General features: G+C 46.7%; 2 protein-coding genes across 3 annotated transcripts in view; one reads left to right on the top strand and one right to left on the bottom strand.

Annotated features, from left to right (window-relative positions):
- Positions 1 to 2,290: 2,290 nt before the first annotated feature.
- MAPRE1 (microtubule associated protein RP/EB family member 1) lies at positions 2,291 to 21,659 on the bottom strand. Of its 2 annotated transcripts, none has more exons than XM_069954059.1 (7): positions 21,563 to 21,659; positions 12,440 to 12,564; positions 8,049 to 8,194; positions 7,439 to 7,646; positions 5,280 to 5,404; positions 4,440 to 4,592; positions 2,291 to 3,663 (listed from the first exon to the last, which is right to left on the bottom strand). In XM_069954059.1, exons 2-7 carry the CDS (start codon positions 12,558 to 12,560, stop codon positions 3,607 to 3,609), a joined length of 810 nt encoding a protein of 269 aa, XP_069810160.1. In that variant the 5' UTR covers positions 12,561 to 12,564; positions 21,563 to 21,659; the 3' UTR covers positions 2,291 to 3,606. The 2 variants fall into 2 exon arrangements, with proteins under 2 accessions (XP_069810160.1, XP_069810162.1); XM_069954061.1 differs by lacking the exon at positions 21,563 to 21,659 and adding an exon at positions 21,510 to 21,530.
- A 494-nt stretch (positions 21,660 to 22,153) lies between these two features.
- The window catches only part of NOL4L (nucleolar protein 4 like), a 52,712-nt gene continuing 51,803 nt past the window's right edge, over positions 22,154 to 23,062 (top strand). Inside the window, exon 1 of the mRNA XM_069954057.1 lies at positions 22,154 to 22,423. The gene's annotated coding sequence lies outside the window, so the exon portion shown is untranslated. The remainder of the gene's footprint in view (positions 22,424 to 23,062) is intronic.

Raw genomic sequence — 23,062 nt, 5'->3', positions numbered from 1 at the left:
GAGCACATTGGGCGTTATGGGTACTAGGTTGGAGTATAATATCTGATGCAGCACAAATAAAGCTGAGTTTCTCTACGACTTATCCCGTCAGATGATGCTGTGTATCACCCGTGTAACATAACCCTTGTGATTCACTAGACAAGGATTCTTTGTGTGACTTGTGATCTGTGCCAGTGTACACATCTACTGTCACAGCCAGGGAGAGCGGCCGCCAGACAGCTGCAGACCATCGCACACTCACCAGGGATATAAAAAGCAGCCTTATATTCAGACTGGAAGGAAGGATCCATATGTCACAAACAGGAAGCGGAGTCTTCCCTCCAGAAATCATGGATGCCAAGACATTACAGGAAGAGAAGGAAGGCATTACAATAATGTTATAGAGATGTCCCCTTATAGAGGAAGGACTACAGCAAAAAAAAAACTTAAATATTAGCTGGTGTCAGAAAGTTGTATAGATTTATAAATTACTTCTATTTGAATATCTCCAGTCTTCCAGTACTTACCAGCTGCTGTATGTCCTACAGGAAGTGGCATTTTCTCTCCAATCTGACAATGCTCTCTGCTGCCACCTCTGTCCATGTCAGGAATTGTCCAGGGCAGTGGCAAATCCCCATAGAAAACCTCTCCTACTCTGGACAGTTCCTGACATGGACAGAGGTGGCAGCAGAGAGCACGGTGTCAGATTGGAAAGAATACAGCCATACAGGCAGCAGCTGATAAGTACTGGGAGACTGGAGATATTTAAAAAGTTGATTACAAATCTGTAAAACTTTCTGAATCCAGTTGATTTGAAAGAGAAAGATTTTCACTGAAGTACCCCTTTAATGAAACCCACAATGCATTTCTGTTAGAAATAGAGTAGTCTCCAATCCTGTAACGTAATCGCACCCTTACATAGTGCAGTTGTGCTGCAATTTTGCTCAAGTTTTTTTAATGCATTGTTTAAAGGGAATCTGACTTGGTTTATGGAGCCTTAAATGGGGGCAGCATAAACTAGTGACAGACGTGTGTGTTACTTACATTATTCTGGGCTTCGTGTCATACTCCTCTAGCCACCTATTGATTGACACATAGCCTATACAGTATAGATAGGCAACTGCCATTCAGCAGACGGAGCTGGTGCTCATGAATATCCAAAATTACTGAGCATATGCCAATAGAGGTGTGGAGGGCTCAGAGTCTTCGGTATAAAGGAAGATATCTCTGAACAATGTAAGTGATCCATCATTCTGTTCAGCTTCTCGGTCACTAGTTTATGCTGCCCTTATACAGGACAGAAGAAAACTACTGACAAGTCTCTAAGCCTCGCTCTTTTTTTTTTTTTTTTTTTTTTTTTTTACAGGAAGAGTTTATTATATGTGCAAATGTATTTTTTATTTTTTTTGCGGATTCACAAAAATAATTAAATGGGAAAATGATTTATAGTAAAAAAGGTGTCACTGTCATTTGTAAAAACGTTTACATGTCGAAAGTTTTGATCGGTCCAGATTTAAGTTATCAGACACATACCAATTGGAAGAACGATCCGGGAACAGACCGTGCTAAGAGCAGTCTTCTCCCAGCTCCTTGTCATGATATCACTTGGGCTCCATAGACTTACATGGACAATCAGACAGAGCCTGACTGATCATGTGACACAGAGCCGGGAGAGGATACCGCTTAGCATAGTCTTCTCCTGGCTGGTATGGATCTGAACAGACCAGGACTGATCAAAACTTTTGACATGTGTCTATGACATGTCAAATGTTTTTACAAATGACAGTGACACTATAAAGTGACCTATCTAGGGATATTGTGATTAGACCCACAGAAACCATTGGGCCCTAAACTTGTCCGCTATTGCAGATCGGCAATTAGAAGATTTAAGGAACGTGTGAATAAGGCTGCATAACAGATCACGGACGTGGAATGCATATACCGGAGTCCCCCGGCGCCCGAACAGCATCTGTAATTAGATGCTGGGAGCGGGGGAGACTGTATTCATAAGCGCCGCGCTGTAGTAACAACACCGCACGGCTGATTCATTACAGTGCGGCGCTTATGAATACAGTCTCCCCCGCTCCCAGCATCTAATTACAGATGCTGTCTAGGCACCGGTACATGCATTCCACGTCCGTGATCAGTCAGGATCTTGGAACGTGGGAATGCAGCCCAAGACCTAAACGTTAACCTATGGCCCTCCTGAAAGCCCATGGCAACTGCGCAGCGAGACCCACGAGTTACATCACAGACCCCAACGTAATCATTTCAAGGCTCAGGAATAAGAGGACGCAAAGCGGGAACCATGTTCACTCTTGAAATACAGAAGTTTTATTTAGAAATGGCTTAAAGTAGAAAAAACTGTTGAGAAAGTAGAAACAAAGAGGGGAGGACAAAAAAATGGGACTAAAATTTTAGAAATTGTAAAGGATAGGGGCAAAGAAAGAAAAAAAAAAAAAAAAAAAAAAAAAAAAAAAAAGAATTAAAAAGTCTTAAAGGCCACAAGAGATTTAGAAAGTGTAGCGCTGCAATGTCGGTGATGGCTTGCTACCAAGACAACACGGGCTCGAATCTTCCTACTTTTTTTGTTTTTCATGCATTACACGTTACTTTTTTTTTTGTTACCCAACAGAACGTAAATAGTAATATCCAAACTATCCATTTTCTTCTTCCCCCGGAGTGAACAACCCAGTGATCTGGAGGATACAGCAGGTACATACAACACATTGACTTATTAAATAATATTATGTTGGCAAATAAAGTTATACAATTAAAAAAAAAAAAAAAAAAAAGTGTTAAAGGGGGAAGGGGTTATAGAGGGAGGCTTCTGAAAATCCTCAAAAATTTGTCACCAAGCCTCGTAAAGATTTCACCTCATTTTATCCTAAAACTTGCATTACTCTCCAGGCTGCCAAAGGGGGTCTGCATGCAACCATGCCATCCGAAGTAGAGAGCAACAGGATGCAAGAGGTAGAGGCAGCCGCGAAAACCCAATCCCCTCAGCGTCTAAGAGCAGGAGCAGCACGTCAGAGGGGGGTGCGGGGGTGGGGGGGGGGAGAGAGAAACACACCCTCTAACTACTATTGCAAGCACAAGGATAAAGTGCGCCGCTTCACGATGAGCGCATAAGAAAAAAAAATAACAAAAAATCTTACTAGAGATGCGCTCAGCGAGTATTTAGGGCTGCGATATGTAAACTTAAGGCATTATAATCTCTTATTCACTAGATCTCATTACAATGACTGCAAGACTTGCGTACGGCTTTTCCGGTCCTCCCCACCCCGCGCTTCATTTAGCGACAATCAATTTTAAACATTCTATTCATATTTAGCGACACATGAACCTTCTCAAGTCCTCGACACGTTCCCTAGAGAACGTAAAAAAAAAAAAAAAAAACACATTAATACTTTGCTACAAAATGAGACGACATCTCCAAAGGGCAAACCACCGTAAAATGAGGGAGACTTTGGCAAAAAAGTACACTTTCAAAAAAAGTGAGCTGCGGAGACAGCCCTCTGAGAATAAAAGGGATATCTTACAGGTAAGCACGTGATTTGGGAGGGAAACAAAAAAAAATAATTATAAATTGGTTTTTCGAAATGACAGCAAGGTAGGAGAGCGGGGTTAATATTCTTCCTGGTCCTCGGGGGGCGCTCCTTCATCTGGTATGACAAAGCCCTCCTGAAAGAGAGGAGAAAGTGCTGAGATGAGTCCACAGAGCCCTGCACCATGGTAAAGATAGTCACCTGGTTAGCATCTGCATCAATGGAGGTCTAGGGCAGCGACGGGATTCATGTCAGGATACTTAACAGTATGGGGTCGTCAAAGGATTTAAAGGGTTGTCCAGCCCCACAATAGTCACAAATAAGAGGTAATGCTAGCCAGCCTGATCCTTACACAAGCACAGACAGAGGCGACCCTTGTGCAGGTAGAGAATAGTGAGGACTGTGCAGCTGTAAATGTATGAAAACACAGTTCTCTCCATCATAGAGATGACTGCAGGGAGGAGATAGAGAGTTCTGTACGGCTTTACCCGTATGACCATTAGAGATGAATGAACCCGAGCATGCAGCATTTGATTACCGATGGTTGCTGAAGTTGGATGAAGCCCTAGAAAACATGGACGCAGGCTATGGCTGCTCCCAACTTCTTCAGCCACCGGTATTCAAATGCCGAACATTAAGATTTGCTCAGCTCTAATGACCAGACCGTTCTCGCAATGATCCCAGATACAGGCACAGGATGGAGATGACTGTGCAGCTGTAACTGTATGACCACTCAGTTCTATCTATGATCATAGAGATGAGTGCAGGGAGGGGATAGAGTATAGTTATGATGTTCTCTACTGCTGAAATAAGATAGATAATCTACTTCCTAGCAATATGTCACCAATGGTCATGATGAATCTAGGTAAATATTTCAGCCACGTTACGGGATTACAGTCAGGTGACACTCACATCTGTGGCATAAAGAATCTCTATGATCCTCTGCAGGACAGGGTCGCTCTCGCCTTCGTTCTCTTGGCAGATCAGTTCGATATTCCTTAGCTTGCCGAAATAAAAGTCTCTTTCTTTCTCTAAGTCTTCAACTGTGATTTTTAAGACGTTTATCTGGAAAATGAACGTTTTTATTTTTTTTAATATATAAACATAACAGAAGCGCAACCCTCTGCCCCATTTATTTCATTTTAGCACTTTTTAAAAAAAAATGAAGCAGCTTAGCATTTCTCTGTTCTGGCCCAGACAACCTTTCATTCTTCTGTCTATAGAGCTGTATTAGGGCTTACTTTTTGCACCATGATCTATAGTCTATATTGGTACCATTTCACTTTGGTTTAGGTGGGACTATCTGCTCTTTTTTTAACTTCCAATCAACCCCCTCCCCCACCATACAGCAAAGAGGAAAAAAAAACAAAAAACTCCGCTTTTCAATCTAATCGGCAAACAGCTGTGGATGGATACCTGGTCTTGCCATTTCTATGGTCATAAAAGAGTTAGATACTGACAGAAGGGGCCACTTACGATAGTGGTTCGGTGGTCTCTGTACAGAAGCCCCCCTTTGCTAGGTCCATTTCTAAAGGGATATCTAGCTAGTCCTGTGTTTTGAGACTCCGCAGACTTTTTTTTGCATATTTAATAAGTGCATGGGGCAGCAATACATGGACTTCAGCCTCACTACTGCCGCCCCCAGTCAGGGGAGGTACCATCTGGAAACCATTTAGCCCCTTATACATCAGAGTGCTAAATATGAACACAGTAGAGTTCCTTAGCAGTCTGACAAGGACCAATGTCACCTACCTGTTGAACTAGCTCTGCAGACTCCTCTTCGCCACCGTTGCCCACAGCGGCAGGCTTTCTGGCAAGGCCCTGGGCAGGTCTGTTGGTTACTGCAGTCCTCTGGGCAGGTACCACCCTCTGTGGAGCTGAGCAAGAACCAATGTCAGCCATTATAACCACACAAGTGCTGATCTCTACACAACCACCATAACCCAGAGCCTATTGTGAGACACCACTCAGTATGTGCACCCCTCTCCCTTATACAGGGGCAAGTACCAATTCTGGCCATTTTCTTTATTTCTTCTGTCTTTGACAGCTTCCCATCAGCACAGTCATCTGGAAGAGGCACAGCATTCACTACAAGCAAAAACACTCCCAAAAAGACAAGGCAGAAAAAAAAAAAAAAAAAAAAAACACTAAGAAGTTCCAGGATTTTCTTTGTGTCCTCATGCTGAACTCAATTCTGTAAGGTCCCAGGGATAGCTAAATATATATATATATATATATATATATATATATATATATATATATATATATATATATATATATATATATATATATATATAATTATTTATTTTTTTTCTGTGGGGTAAGAGACATACTATCATCCTCTGCGTCTCCTGTGCAAAAGGGACATCTCAGCAGATTAGATCCATCTAACCTGCTGATCATCTTCCTTTAAGGTGCCCTGAATGCTCAGACTCTTTCATACCCGACTTTTCTGGGCAACCAGGACACTTGGAAAAGCAGAATGAATCTTTCTAGACAGGGATACAGAGCAAATTACTGTAGGGTCGCTCATTGCTTACTCAGACCCCAATAAGCCAGAGAGTTTCGTCTCCCCAATATTTTCCTTGTACAAAGACTCATACAAGGAGAGTTGTCAGTCTGTCAAGCCCTAGCAGTACTCTGGGGTCCTCTATACGAGTCCTGGCAGCATCTGTAAAGCTTTCATCCTACAATATACTAATATATAGAAAGCAATATCTATAGCTGAGCTCCAGGTCTCCCATCATATACTGCCCTCAGCAGGGGTGTCAGATCCCTTGAAAAATAAATGATACACTTCAAAGCATTCCGCTGGGGCTACACAGTGATTTCCAAGTTACACGATCTCGTCACTCATACAAGTGAATGGCAGTGTGCTGCTAACTGTGGGTTGCCGTGACCCCAGAGTAATGGGAAGGCCATCCTAGCACCCCGCGTCTTGTATGAGTGAAGGGGTTGTGACCAGATGGTGAAACACAGATTCCTGGTCATGCAATCGGCTGGCTAATACAGATGTTAAAGAGGTTGTCTTGGACTTTATACCAGAAGCGGTATCACATCTGTCTACAAGTTGGCTCTTGAAAAACAGCTCATTTTTAAAGTGGTTGTCTTCAGGGGGCATATATATTTATTTATATATAGCGCTGAAAAGTCTGGGAGGTGCCTCCGGGCAAAACGGGGGGTGTGGGGTAACAGTATTACTTTAAAAGAGACTGTCAGGTTTATGCCGTCCTATCTCAGGTTAGCAAAAATTAGTGACAGAGAAGCTGAACAGAATGATGTATCACTTACATTGCTCTATGCAGCTGATCCAGAGAGCTCCTCTAGAATAAAATGGACAATAAGTAGTCCTCTCCATTATGTGCGCGAGCCCAGTAGATTCATGAGCTCCAGCACACTCTTCCCACCAGCTTCTGATTGGCAGCTATCTATCCATGCTGTGTATAGGCAGTTAACTGTCAGTCAGCAGCTGGAGGCGAGGGGGGTATCAAGAAACCCATTCTCCTGCATATTAGAAGAACGGCTGAACAAAATGATATAATACACCAATCTGTTTGGCATTTCTGTCACTAGCTTATGCTGCCCTTAAGGCAGATTGCCTTTAAGGACAGGAACTAAACATCTAGAACAGGGAGTTGCCCCAATAGTCTTGAATTGCCCTCCTTATCAGGAGGTAAAAAGTCTTTGTGTAAACCTGATCTATAGGATATTTAGGTTACAATGGCCGTAAACAGGTACACATGTTAGGCTCTGTATAGCAGAACCCTCCTTAGAACAGTACAGACCTATATGTTGATCCAGAATCAGTCCACTAGAACATCTTAGACATTATGCGGACAGAAAATTGTGGCCATGCTACAGCCATGCAAAACCGCCTGAAAACATTAACAAGCACGGTTAGTATTCATTACCAGAGTTTGTAGATCCCATCGGCTTCTTGGGCTTGTTCATAACTGGAGTGGGAAGGACTGGGGCAGGGGCAGACTCTTGTCCTTGTCTTGCAGCAACTGGATCGTAGTCTTTCCCATCGTAGTTTGCGTCAAAAAACTTTTTGAACCACTGTACGAATTCAAAGTTGTCCTGGAACTTTCCTTTCACCAATTTGTCCACTGGAATTATCTGCAAACACAAAAGAGTATTTCTTCAATCCCTTCTCACAATGTGCGATAATGCGTCAGTACATGTGACTAATAGCCTTCCTCTGAAGGACTAAGACATGACACCCTCCCGCACAATAGTGCTATAATGGTTTGCATGCATCATGCTTAGTGTACAATGGGAGACCAAACTGATGTGAGTCAATAGTACTGTCAATGAACCTTCATTACGATGGCACTTAGTACAAACATCATGCGCTTTATTGCAAGAAGCTAAAGAGATTCTCCCACAATATGCGATAGACTGGAGAATCCACCGTGGGCAGTGTCAGGATGCCAGCTCTGGAGGTATGTAGGTGCTGTACCGTACAAGTCTCAGCAGGTTGTGTAACCATATGCACTAACAAGGTCATGTTGCACTCACTTTGTCGACACCCATCTTCTTGAAACCGGCTTGTAGCACTTTGTAGTTCTGGATGTACTCATGTTCAAGTTTGGCTTGAAACTTCACTTTCTTTAATGTGACTGATCCGGGAAACAACATGTCCATAAATTGACAATATACACTACCTGTCACGAGAAAGCAAGACACCCATTATTAGCTGTACACCCGCAGGTCAAACTTACTGATCTAAGACAATGAAGCAGGATGTATCATATGATCTAGTAAGGAACCCTGCTTATTAGGTCATACACCAGAGAGACACAAGTACAGGCACTTCCTCTTTGTGGAAGTCTCCTTTACTCTGCCAAATACAGCTTTATTCTTCCCATAGACAACACCATTTGCAGGAACCAGTCTCCATTCATAGAGATCAGCATGGAGAGGCAGTAAGGCCTGAGGTAGCATTTTATTTTCTTTGGTCTATGGACTTACATAACCGGTGTGCAGTAACCCATTCATCTACACCCACAGATCGGAGTTACATCGATTACCTGGGACCTCGCATAGGGTCACACCTGTATAGTATAGTATAGAGCAGGAATAGGGAACCTTAAGCCTGCTAGGAGTTGCAAAACTACAATTCCCATCATGCTTCGCTTTGGCTGTCCAGGCATGATGGGAATTATAGTTTTGCAACAGCTGGAGGGTGGAAGGTTCCCCATCTCGCATAAGCGCTGAATATAAAGGCTCTATACCTAAAAGCCCTGTAGAAGGTTGTTTTATAAAAAAAAAAAAGTAATGTATTAACAGGGTAGTCACACCATTTAAAAGGTTTGATATTGTGCTGCCCTTGGCAGTCCATCTCAGGACAAGCAGCTGGGAACTGAAGATCCCAAGGGAACGCAGTGATGGAAGAATAGGATGATGTATATAAATACAAGGGCAGCAATGTTTTAAATGTGGCCAGAGAACCCCTTTAAGGCGGCATGAGAAGATTTAAGAGTTCCTGGTAATAGAATAAAAACTCTTGACATGCTGAACAGACATTGCAGAAGTTGCATCAGTCCAAACTAAGTAATAACGTCAGATTATCAGACACATTGAGTCATTGATCACAGTGGGTCTCCCTGCTCCCTACATACGGCATAGGAGAGAGCCCAGCAGTGAGCTCCACTCCCATTGCGGCTGAAGATCCGACTTTCATGGACTACAATGAAGAGGATTTGATTGACAGCTGGGGAGAGAAGTGCCCTGCCACGCTCTTCTCTGGCTGTATCTCAGGAGTGCAGTAGGTTTCAGCAGACCAAGATACCCAACAATACAAATGATAGAAACGCTTTCACTAGAATAATCAGGGTTCCCCCACTGACCATCCGATCGGACTCAGTGTAGGAGACTGCCTTCACTATATGTCTATGGAAAAGAAGAGCCCGTGGAGCCTCATTGAAGAGTCTCAAAACACAGGACTAGCCAGATATCCCTTCGGGAAGGACCCAGCCAAGGGGCAGCTCCTGTTAGGAAACCACCATATTAAGTGGCCCTATAAGTCAATGTAATGACAAGGGATAAACCAAGGCCAGGTAACCATCCACAGACAGCTGTTTCGGGGTGTTGCCCCTCATCAGTGTGGAGCAGGATTCTGGCTAGGTGGGAGCAATGCCTAGTAGAGCCATAAGAGAAACAGATTGCTGAACTCAGGGAGACCAGCCAAACGACAACACTGCCGGCTGCTAGTGAAAGCGCTCAATGCAGTGAAGTCCTAGGTGCATTGCCGCCTGGGAAACATGAGGCTCCACCGGCTCTTTTGCATATTCATGTTTCCTAGGGGGCAATGCACCTAGGACTTCACTGCATTGAGCGCTTTCACTAGCAACCGGCAGTGTTGTCGTTTGGCTGGTCTCCCTGAGTTCAGCAATCTGTTTCTCTTATATGTCTATGGAGACAGCCAGCTACCACAAACTTCCCCCTGTATAACCAATGATCGGAGGGGTGGAGGAGTCACTGGCAGGTTGGATCGGTGCTCTAAGTGCTGTAGTACCGCCCCCAGTGCCCCAAGTTGCCTAGTTTACATGTTGATTAAAGAAATCACAAAAAAGAAAAGAAAGAAAGAAAAAAAAAAAAAAAAAAAAAAAGACACGAAGCACCGCTCAGTGCCCCTGGCCCTATGGGTAGAGCAGGTTAGTCTGCTAATCTGTTAGTTTCCTTTTAAGCCCATTAGGCAGCCAGTACCACACCCAGCTAGTATTCTCTCATTAGTTGTTTCTTTCTGTCTGAAAATTCCTGGAATCCTTTCCTTCAGTCGGATCACGTAATCTCAAGGTGACCCACTGGAAATGCGTTTGTGCCCTCAGCGAGGTCACCACAGAAGCCAGAGTAAAATGAATGAATGTAGCAGAGCTGGGATGAAACAGACGACACTGTAGGAATAGCGCCAACAGTGCCTGTAAAAGAGCTGTATACTACACAACGGCCCATGTACGCTTAGTAACAGCAGTCCCGGCCTGCAGGTGACAACTCTGGAGCTTTATATTCCTATACAAATCGGACAGATGAGCAGTTCAGCACCAGGACCCAGTATCGGAGAGTGGATGAGTAAAGGTCCTATATAACTGGGGGAAGGGAGGGGGTCCCAGCGGGAGACTATGCTTCCTCAAGCACCATAAAGCAACAAAACGGCCTAGGTTATAAAAAGAGAATAAAGCCTCAGAAAACTGAAGCGATTGTATCCCAAATCTCCCATACAACCCCCACATCACCTATTTATGGGTACTGTCGCACAACAATGAAGTTACTCGACGCTGTGCCTTTACAAAGACAAACTAGCACTATAGCAACAAAGCTATTAGCACATTCAGACACCTAAGGGCCGGCAAGCGAAGGGTCCCTGGAGGAAAGACAATGACCGTGGTTACCGGGCAACAGCACAGAAGCCAAACAGGAGCCAAAACACCGCACTTACCCATAGACACACTAAACCCTCAAGACCCTCAAGACCTAACTTTCCTGCAGATCAGTTCTATCTAAAGATGTAAAAGAAGAGCCCGTGGAGCCTCACTGAAGAGCCTCGAAACACAGGACCAGCCAGATATCCCTCCAGGAAGGACCCGGCCACTGCACTGAGCGCTTTCACTAGCAGCCAGCAGGGTTATCGTTTGGCTGGTCTCCCTGAGATCTAAAGATGTGGGCCCCAGGGACATGCTGGTTACCAGGCCTGACCTGCAGAACCCAACCAAGCCAGAGAAAAGTAAAATCTAAATTGGGTGTATTCCCTTAGATGTCTGGACCAAAACCACTTTCTCTCTAGACTGTCTAAAAGATGTTGGATACTGCGCAATCCTCCTGTCTACAAGAAGTGCGACTGCCATGAGAGACGGCTGTCGTCTCAAGACTCACAGCTATGTTATGTGCACGCCAGCTCGATATGACCCACATTATAGGTACATATGTATCTCCTGGCAATGCCATGACAGAGGAGGTAGAGGGGGCGTTAGGGTGACAACTGGTAAAAGGAGTATTCCCAATCTCATAGGACTCAGCAAGGGAAATATTCTACAACTATATTCATTTAGCAAACTCTTCTTCTCCTGATTTAGGGTACGTGCACACAACAGAGTCGTGACGGAAAACCTGTTGCGGATTCCGCAGCTTGCACCCGCTTGCAGACTCCGGTGGGCGCACGCATTTCCGCCCACGCCATAGACTCCATTCTATGTGCGGCCGGATTCCGCCATCCGTCCAAAGAATGAACAGTTTCATTGTTTGGACAGACTGCGAAAAACCGCCGCGCATAGAATGGAGCCTATGACACAGACGCCAGAGTTCGCGAGCTGGTGCAAGCTGCAAAATCCGCAACAAATTTTCTGTCGCAATTCTGTAATGTGCACATACCCATACTGCTCCTCTCCTTCCATTGTTCATAGCTCATTATCTAGGTTACAGACCACCACTCTGCTCTAAATGCAGTGGTCTGGATATAATGTTATGAAGACCCCAGCCAGTCCACTGCTTTTAGAGCAGAGTGGTGGTCTATAACCTAGATAATGATCTATCAACAATGGAAGGAAATAAGCAGTATATCAGGATGAATGTAAGTGCAAAATATTTACTTTTCCGCATGCTACAAGTATAAATGTATTAGCTGAGAATCTCTAAGAACAGAAATGGACAACCTCTGGCCCTCCAGCTGCTGCAAGACTACCAATTCCTCTTGTGCTATATTTTTTACTGTGAACTGTTTGACTCCAGGAAATCCTTCTCTAACCAATCATTTCATAGCGCCATGTGGTGCCACAGCAGTAGCATAGGGATCCTTACCTTACAGGCCAGGACTTTTGCTAACCATTACCAGCTGCTTGATCAGCACAAACACAAGGCCCCCTTCTCCTACATACACACCTGAAGATGCCACCAACATTTTGGCAGGTCCTTACCTGAACACAGATGCTCTATCTTGGTCAGGTTGACTTGTAGAGACTCATTGATCCATGCAAGCATGTCATGACGACTTAGATTGTCACTTGTTACAGACGTGGAATAAACATTTACAGCCATTGTTCTGCAATAAAACAAAACAGAGATGAGTAATAATAAGTGTAAACCATACAGTGACCGCTCAAGGCTTATAGAGCAATACATTCCCTATGAGCCTCTTACAGGGTGAGGGATAAAAGAGGAACTCTGGCTATACAAACTCTGATTCTTCCTCCTACTATGCTGGTTTCTGAAGGCCGTAACACATAACTAAACCCTCTTACAGTTATATGATGATCCACAACCGTAGTCCCTGGGGACAAAAAAGATCCTTAGATTATAGCCGTCTGCAACCATCCTTAACCTGTCAAAAATAACAGCTGCCCTGCTGAGCTATGGATAAGTCAGTATAAGAATATATGAGCTATGGATAAGTCAGTATAAGAATATATGAGCTATGGATAAGGTAGTATAGGAATATATGAGCTATGGATAAGCCAGTATAAGAATATAGGAGCTATGGATAAGGTAGTATAGGAATATATGAGCTATGGATAAGGTAGTATAAGAATATAGGAGCTATGGATAAGTCAGTATAAGAATATATGAGCTATGGATAAGGTAGTATAGGAATATATGAGCTATGGATAAGGAAGTATAGGAATATATGAGCTATGGATAAGGTAGTATAGGAATATATGAGCTATGGATAAGGTAGTATAGGAATATATGAGCTATGGATAAGGTAGTATAAGAATATATGAGCTATGGATAAGCCAGTATAAGAATATAGGAGCTATGGATAAGGTAGTATAGGAATATATGAGCTATGGATAAGGTAGTATGAGAATATAGGAGCTATGGATAAGGTAGTATAAGAATATAGGAGCTATGGATAAGGTAGTATAAGAATATAGGAGCTATGGATAAGGTAGTATAAGAATATAGGAGCTATGGATAAGGTAGTATAAGAATATAGGAGCTATGGATAAGGTAGTATAAGAATATAGGAGCTATGGATAAGTCAGTATAAGAATATATGAGCTATGGATAAGTCAGTATAAGAATATATGAGCTATGGATAAGTCAGTATAAGAATATATGAGCTATGGATAAGTCAGTATAAGAATATATGAGCTATGGATAAGTCAGTATAAGAATATATGAGCTATGGATAAGTCAGTATAAGAATATATGAGCTATGGATAAGTCAGTATAAGAATATATGAGCTATGGATAAGGTAGTATAGGAATATATGAGCTATGGATAAGCCAGTATAACAATATATGAGCTATGGATAAGGTAGTATAGGAATATATGAGCTATGGATAAGGTAGTATAAGAATATATGAGCTATGGATAAGGTAGTATAGGAATATATGAGCTATGGATAAGGTAGTATAACAATATATGAGCTATGGATAAGGTAGTATAGGAATATATGAGCTATGGATAAGGTAGTATAACAATATATGAGCTTTGGATAAGCCAGTATAAGAATATATGAGCTTTGGATAAGCCAGTATAAGAATATATGAGCTATGGATAAGGTAGTATAGGAATATAGGAGCTATGGATAAGGTAGTATAGGAATATATGAGCTATGGATAAGGTAGTATGAGAATATAGGAGCTATGGATAAGGTAGTATAGGAATATATGAGCTATGGATAAGGTAGTATAGGAATATATGAGCTATGGATAAGGTAGTATAAGAATATATGAGCTATGGATAAGCCATACTGGAGCTACACAGCCGTCTACTCTGGTCACCAAGACATCAAACAACTTTAAAATGTAACTATCACTATATATAGATAAAGTTGAAAGTTTTTGATCAGTACCCAGGAGGAGTGTGGAGTCTGGTCCTGTGGCATACTATGCCTGCACTCCTCCAGTGACAGGTACCAGAACCTCCGCATTATACAGCTGTACATGAAGTCATCCCATCAGCAGCCATCACTCACTCTGCCCACACCTTGGCTTTTGGGAAAGTTTACTATTAAAAAAAGGGGAATTGCAGAGATTTTATGTAAAGAGTACCAGTCATTAAAGGGGAACTACATTTGGAACGGGTGGCGGGATACACTGCAAAAATCCTGCCGGTGGGCTGTCTGTTGGGGCATGCACAGGAGATGGATTTCTTCAGTCTCCTCTGACTGCATATACTTACTGGGTACAAACACACTGGGCGTACCCGCTGCGGATCCCTGCCCTATACACTCTATGGGCAGACAAACTCGCAGTGGGATGGACATCCGCATCCCGTCCTGTTAACCTCCGGCCGCCAGAGCGTATACTTCACCTGCTCCCCACTCTGGCTTGCTTCGGGGCTCCTGTTGCTTCACGTCCCGCTCAGCCAATCAGTGCATTGCGGCAGGGCAGCACACTGATTGGCCAAGCAAGACGTGCCGGGAACCCGCGAAGCAAGCCGGAGCGTAGAGAAGGTTAAGTATACACTCCAGCGGCTGTGGACATACTCCGGCGGCTGTGGACATACTCCGGCGGCTGCCTACATACTAACAGCGCAATGTCCATCCCACTGCGAGTTTGTCTGCCGATAGACTGTACAGGGCAGGGATCTGTAGTGGGTACGCCCAGTGTGTTTGTACCCACAAAGTAGTGAAAGGCCGAACCAGAAGAAATCCGTCTCCAGCGCGCTCCCGGACAGAGAGCCCACCGGCAGGATTTCTGTGGCTCAGCGTTGGTGCTGCCTCAGCTGCTCGGCCTCCTGGGCCTCTTCCTGCTGATGCGAGAGGCCGGGTGCTTCCTGTGGTCACCGTCTGCACAGGCGCTGCAGCCCGCAGTAACATACCTGCACACTGGCAAGAGTGGCCCTGGACCAGGAGGAGGACACAAGTACGCAGGAGGCCGGGCAGCAGGGAGGATTCTCAGAAGGAGGAGGAAGCAGCAGCGGTGAGGTGTGCCAGGGGGCCGCACCAACGCTTAACCACAAGAGTGCAAAGAGCGCACAAAATGCACTCCACGGACGCATCACCCACAGGTAACGTGCTCACAGATCCCCTTTACCTGTGCTCAGGGCATAGCTAGAAGAGATGGAAGTACAGGAGCCGACACTTCCCCTCCCCCCTCTCCTGACACACAGCGGTGTGCCCCTTCAGGCAGTGGTTGGTTGAGCAGGCTGCCACAGCCAATCCTTCTAAGGGCACAAACACACACGGCTTATACGCTGCGTATTTACTGCTGCGATACGCAGCAGATACGCAGCAGATTAGATCTAAATAACTGAACACAGTATCAAATCTGCTGCATATCTGCTGTGTGTGTTTGTACCCTAAGGGTACATTTACACAGAAAGATTATGTGCCAAAGATTTGAAGCCAAAGCCTGGAATGGACTATAAACAGAGATCAGGTCAAAGAACGGTCTGAGATTTGTCCTCTTTTTAAATCCATTCCTGGCTTTGGCTTCAAATCTTTGGCAAATAATCTTTCTGTGTAAATGGACCCTTAGGGGCCTATTCCACGAGAGCGATAATTGACCGATTATCGCTCTGTGGAATAGAGAGAACGATCAGCTGATGATTGTGTCATCAGCTGATCGTTCATTGAGGTTCAAACCTAAAAGTCATTCGCCACCCGCACATCGCTACGGTGGAATAGCGGTGCGCGGCGGCAACCACCGATCCAAGCAGCATACATTACCTAGCAGGGCTTATCCTGCGCTCCGTCTTCTTCCCCGAGTCCCGCGCGCAGCATCAACTCCGGAGCTGCCTGGCTGATGCTGCGCCGCGGGACCCGGGGAGGAAGACGGAGCGCAGGAGAAGCCCTGCTAGGTAATGTATGGTGCAAGGATAATCGGTAACGATGTCCCTGCAGCCCTCGCTAAACAATCATGGGTGCCCAGTAAACGAGCGACGATCTAGCAGATCAGTGCTCTTTTTACATCGTTGCTCGGCCAATGGAATAGGGCCCTAAGGCTGCATTCCGACGTTCTGTGATTCTGACGGATCACGGACGTGGAATGCATGTACCGGAGCCCCCCTGCGCCCGGACAGCATCTGTAATTATATACACCCTGATTACCCCCCCCCCCCTCAAGGGGACTCCGTTACATGCATTCCACGTCCGTGATCCGTCAGAATCACAGAACGTCGGAATGCAGCCTTAGGGTACAGAGAGATTTATCTGACAGTTCTTTGAAGCCAAAGCCAGGAACAGACTATAAACAGGAAACAAGTCAAAGGAAAGACTGATTTCTCCTCTTTTCTGGCTTTAAGAATCTGTCAGATAAATCTGATTTACGCTCCATAAGACGTAAGCAAACCAAGTGACTAGCGGGACCAGACGACATCACAGCAGGAGCTGTGGGGGCAATTCAGATAGGAGAGTATGTTTTGTTTTTTTTTTAAAAGCAGCGCCCAAAACCCCCTTTAATCAGCAGATAACCTTTATAGTGGAGAACTGACTATAAACAGGAAACAAGTCAAAGGAAAGACTGATTTCTCCTCTTTTCTGGCTTTGGCTTCAAGAATCGGTCAGATAAATCTCTGATTTACGCTACCAGACGACATCACAGCAGGAGCTGTGGGGGCAATTCAGATAGGAGAGTATGTTTTTTTTTTTTTTTTTAACGCAGCGCCCAAAACCCCCTTTAATCAGCAGATAACCTTTATAGTGGAGAACTGAATTATAGAAGTTTATGAAGACAGAAATACTAATACTACAGCAAGGACCCCTGTGGAGGAGAGTACAGTCACATCATCAGATCAGCACCACAAATCCTTAAAGGGGCTCTAAAGCCAGCTGTGCAAATAGTGGTAAACCATGGTGTTACACTGTTTGCGCTCCTCCCATTAAAGTCAATTGGAATTATTTCATTGTGTAAGTGGCCGATTTGGCTGTTTTTGGTGGATGAGGAGCCTTGAGTTGAAGATCGGTGCAGATCTAGGGGACACTTATCCCGCTGTGTGCCAGGGATGGGACGCACAGCAAACAACTGCACAGTGAATAGGGAATTCTCAGAGAAGACAATCCCTTTAAGGCTCAAAACAGCAACAAGTCATGGTAACCAGAGTCGCCTTGTAGCCCCAGCCTATAATACCTTGTGTGATCAGCAGTGGGGGGGGGGGGTGTTTGATGCCAGCCTGTGCCCAGGGCTGCACAGACAGGACACAGGACACTGAGGGCTCATTCACACGATCAGTGCCCTGAGGAGAATGGCGGCATGGATCCCCTAGCCGGATCCCACCCACCCCTCCAGCCGCAAACATGACAGGAGAGCCTGATGTGCGCTCCTGTCATCGCATCTACTATTCACCTATTCCCCCGTGCAGACAGACTGCACACGCTTATTGGAAGTGGCCAGGACTACGCTGCCGGGAGAGTAAGGCAGCGTATTCCCGGCCACTCCTGGTGAGCTCTTGTAGCCGGTCTCCACGGTGAATTAGTCAAGTAGATGTGATGACAGGAGCACACATCATGCTCTCCTGTCATCTCTGCTGCCGGGCGGCGCATGCAGGGGGGGGGGGGGGGGGTTGGTCATCCATGCCGCGATCTGCACTAGGACATGTCCTATTTTTTCGTGGTGCAGATTGCAGCACAGATCATGTGAATCAACTGAGGGTTTTAGGAAATGACTACAGGAATACATAATACATAAATGAGCACTTAGATATGGGCGGTATACGAGGGGTAAGGGGTCTATATATGAGCAACAAGGATGGGCAGCTAGTAACTTTGGGGGCGCTAGAGGAGCGTTAAAAGGGCTACTCCAGTATCAGGCATGTTTTTATTTTATGTATTGCCCGGCCTGGGGTAAGAACGAACAGGAGGGGATACTTATCTACCCCGGCACATACACCCCACCCTTCCACCAGCTGAGACAAGACCCTGCAGAGGAGCCACAACACAAGCTTCAGGGAGTCATTTTTACTTCTTTTCCCCAGACCCCCAATTATTTCTCATAAGAGGGGAGGGGGGGCATATAGTGAGTGACATAAGAGGGGAGGGGGGTATATAATAGGGGGGTAGACTGGGTGATGACTGGATGGGGTCTGGGTGGGGGGGGGTAATAGAGAAAAATACAGCATTTTCCTGCATATAAGACTTTTTAACCCAGGATAATCTTCTCAAAGGTCAGGGGTCATCTTATAGGGCAGGGACTGAAAAATTTAGGACTGGACGGGAGGATCTGCAGTCGCTGCATATGGGTGTGTGTGTGGGGGGAGGGGGCTGGGATGTTGGGGTCATCTTATACAGAAAATACAGTAATGGGTGATGTGGTGGAGGGGATAGGAGTGATATGGGGGAAAATATTGAATATCGCAGGGGAGGGGTAACAGGGGCATATTATAGGTGATGTAGGGAAGTGTGTGAGGTGAGAGGGTAATCAGGGTGTATAATGGGTGAGGGGGGGTAATCAGGGTGTATAATGGGTGAGGGGGGGGGTAATCAGGGTGTATAATGGGTGAGGGGGGGGGTAATCAGGGTGTATAATGGGTGAGGGGGGGGGGGGTAATCAGGGTGTATAATGGGTGAGGGGGGGGGGGGTAATCAGGGTGTATAATGGGTGAGGGGGGGGGGTAATCAGGGTGTATAATGGGTGAGGGGGGGGGTAATCAGGGTGTATAATGGGTGAGGGGGGGGGGGTAATCAGGGTGTATAACGGGTGAGGGGGGGGGTAATCAGGGTGTATAATGGGTGAGGGGGGGGGTAATCAGGGTGTATAATGGGTGAGGGGGGGGTAATCAGGGTGTATAATGGGTGAGGGGGGGGGTAATCAGGGTGTATAATGGGTGAGGGGGGGGGTAATCAGGGTGTATAATGGGTGAGGGGGGGGGTAATCAGGGTGTATAATGGGTGAGGGGGGGGGGGGTAATCAGGGTGTATAATGGGTGAGGGGGGGGTAATCAGGGTGTATAATGGGTGAGGGGGGGTAATCAGGGTGTATAATGGGTGAGGGGGGGTAATCAGGGTGTATAATGGGTGAGGGGGGGGGTAATCAGGGTGTATAATGGGTGAGGGGGGGGGTAATCAGGGTGTATAATGGGTGAGGGGGGGTAATCAGGGTGTATAATGGGTGAGGGGGGGTAATCAGGGTGTATAATGGGTGAGGGGGGGTAATCAGGGTGTATAATGGGTGAGGGGGGGTAATCAGGGTGTATAATGGGTGAGGGGGGGGGGGTAATCAGGGTGTATAATGGGTGAGGGGGGGGTAATCAGGGTGTATAATGGGTGAGGGGGGGGGTAATCAGGGTGTATAATGGGTGAGGGGGGGGTAATCAGGGTGTATAATGGGTGAGGGGGGGTAATCAGGGTGTATAATGGGTGAGGGGGGGTAATCAGGGTGTATAATGGGTGAGGGGGGGGGGTAATCAGGGTGTATAATGGGTGAGGGGGGGTAATCAGGGTGTATAATGGGTGAGGGGGGGGTAATCAGGGTGTATAATGGGTGAGGGGGGGTAATTAGGGTGTATAATGAGGGGGGTAATCAGGGTGTATAATGGGTGAGGGGGGGTAATCAGGGTGTATAATGGGGGGGGTAATCAGGGTGTATAATGGGTGGGGGGGGGTAATCAGGGTGTATAATGGGTGAGGGGGGGTAATCAGGGTGTATAATGAGGGGGGTAATCAGGGTGTATAATGGGTGAGGGGGGGGGTAATCAGGGTGTATAATGGGTGAGGGGGGGGGTAATCAGGGTGTATAATGGGTGAGGGGGGGGTAATCAGGGTGTATAATGGGTGAGGGGAGTAATCAGGGTGTATAATGGGGGGCTAATCAGGGTGTATAATGGGTGAGGGGAGGGCTAATCAGGGTGTATACTGGGTGAGGGGGGGGCTAATCAGGGTGTATAATGGGTGAGGGTGGGGCTAATCAGGGTGTATAATGGGTGAGGGGGGGTAATCAGGGTGTATAATGGGTGAGGGGGGGTAATCAGGGTGTATAATGGGTGAGGAGGGGGGGTAATCAGGGTGTATAATGGGTGAGGGGGGGGTAATCAGGGTGTATAATGGGTGAGGGGGGGGTAATCAGGGTGTATAACGGGTGAGTGGGGGGGGGGGTAATCAGGGTGTATAACGGGTGAGTGGGGGGGGTAATCAGGGTGTATAACGGGTGAGTGGGGGGGGGTAATCAGGGTGTATAACGGGTGAGTGGGGGGGGTAATCAGGGTGTATAATGGGTGAGGGGGGGTAATCAGGGTGTATAATGGGTGAGGGGGGGTAATCGGGGTGTATAATGGGTGAGGGGGGGTAATCGGGGTGTATAATGGGTGAGGGGGGGGTAATCAGGGTGTATAATGGGTGAGGGGGGGTAATCAGGGTGTATAATGGGTGAGGGGGGGTAATCAGGGTGTATAATGGGTGAGGGGGGGTAATCAGGGTGTATAATGGGTGAGGGGGGGTAATCAGGGTGTATAATGGGTGAGGGGGGGTAATCAGGGTGTATAATGGGTGAGGGGGGGTAATCAGGGTGTATAATGGGTGAGGGGGGTAATCAGGGTGTATAATGGGTGAGGGGGGTAATCAGGGTGTATAATGGGTGAGGGGGGGTAATCAGGGTGTATAATGGGTGAGGGGGGGGTAATCAGGGTGTATAATGGGTGAGGGGGGGGGTAATCGGGGTGTATAATGGGTGAGGGGGGGGGTAATCGGGGTGTATAATGGGTGAGGGGGGGTAATCAGGGTGTATAATGGGTGAGGGGGGGTAATCAGGGTGTATAATGAGGGGGGTAATCGGGGTGTATAATGAGGGGGGTAATCGGGGTGTATAATGAGGGGGGTAATCGGGGTGTATAATGAGGGGGGTAATCGGGGTGTATAATGAGGGGGGTAATCGGGGTGTATAATGGGTGCCGGGTATTTGGGGTGTATAATGGGGGATGTGCTGGCCGGTGTGAGGTGACCGGTAATAGGGCAGATATAAGGAGGATGTGATGGCGGGGATCTCACACACCGGATACACCGCAGGGAGGACACCGTGAGGCGCCGCAGACACCAGCCATGAGGAGACCTCAGGCCGCAGATGACGGGACGCACGGTATGACCGACCTCCGGCACCGTAACCCACCTCTCCCCGCCGCCCACACCCCGGGCCTCCCGCTCCGCCGCCGCTGCCGTTACCTTTTTCTGTGTCGTTCAAACCGGCCTCACCCGTGCGATGTCACACGCCTGAAAACGTGCCGTGCGGAGTGACGTCACCTCATGAATAATTTATACGTCGGCCAGTTGCTAGGTGACGCTTTGTCCGGAGCCGAACAAAAGCCACACCCAGGCGTCACGTGACAAGGGCGTGAGGAAGTGCACGCTGCTCTAGCTGCGTCATTTCCGGGTCTGGGCCACAGGAGCCATTTTTCTGAAGACTCACCAGGTGATATAACGACGTGAGACTGCAGGAAAATGGCGGCCCTTGTAGGCTGCGCTGAGGTGTGCGGAGGCTCCCAGTTACCCGGCCTTCTCTCCCTCCATTGGCAGCATGCGCCCGGCTGGATGTGACGGTTGACAGTCAGATTCCGGAGGACACTACCGCATTGTAGGGCTGGTGGGTGGGGCCCTGCGCACTGCAGAGTAACGCCCCCTCCTGTGTCATACTGCGGAGCTGCCATACCTGAGGACGGCCACTGGGGGCAGTGTACAGGCTGCGATCGCTCTGAGGGCGGGGCTCTACCAGAAAAGCCGCGAGGACTGGATCGCATTGTGTGTGTATAAGGACATATGACCCCGCTGTATATCTTCATTCTATGAGGGCTGTTGCTCTCTCCCTGCACTCTGATTGACAGCACAGGAGCAGAGCTTTGAGTCTCTCACTTCCTGGTCACCATCTAAATTACTATAATTACTAATGTGCATTCATTGACTACTGGCAGTGGCAGCGACACCTAGTGGCCAATGTTATGAGTGCAGTTCACTCAGAAAACTATGGTGCCTTGGAATCTCGCTGCGAGCCCGTTCGTGTGAATATACCCTAAAAGTGCAGTTGGAGAGGTAAGAGGAGATCCAGGAGAGGGCTAAGCTAGTGACACCAAGGGATGAGAGAATTTGTAGGAGGAGAGAATGGTCAGCTGTGTCGAAGGCAGAAGATAGGTCGAGGAGAAGGAGCACAGAGTATTGGCTTGAGGTTTTGGCAGTTAGCAAGTCATTAGCCACTTTGGTGAGGGCAGTTTCTGTGGAGTACAACATGGAGAGAAAGGAGCGGCTGCACATCACACCTATGGCTGACACTAATGCCTCTCGGCTACATTCAAAAACCAACAACAGGATATTGGTATATAATTTAATCAAACCATATTGCCCCATGTACCACGTGCCGGTCTCCTGGTTCACAAGGGTCCCTACGCTAACTCCACATTGTGTCGGTCAGCGACTGCTAACCCTGCAAAGTGAGCGCAAGCAGGGAAGGGAGGCCATAGAATCTCCCTGCAACCCCAATGTCACAGGACCAAACCCCAAGGGCCCCCCTAAACCCAGCAGGCGCCTCCGTCGGAGAAAGCTGTCACCAAGCAACACAAGTGTGAACATGGTCTTAGCACTCACCATTACTGCTGCAGGTAGAATGGAAAAGATAGGAGGTACTAGTCATGTGTGCACAGGTGCCTCCTGCTGATTGGGGTCACATGGGTCTTA

The sequence above is a fragment of the Dendropsophus ebraccatus genome, chromosome 14, assembly GCF_027789765.1.
Source record: "Dendropsophus ebraccatus isolate aDenEbr1 chromosome 14, aDenEbr1.pat, whole genome shotgun sequence".
NCBI lineage: Eukaryota > Metazoa > Chordata > Amphibia > Anura > Hylidae > Dendropsophus > Dendropsophus ebraccatus.
This window is presented reverse-complemented; position numbering and strand designations above follow the sequence as displayed.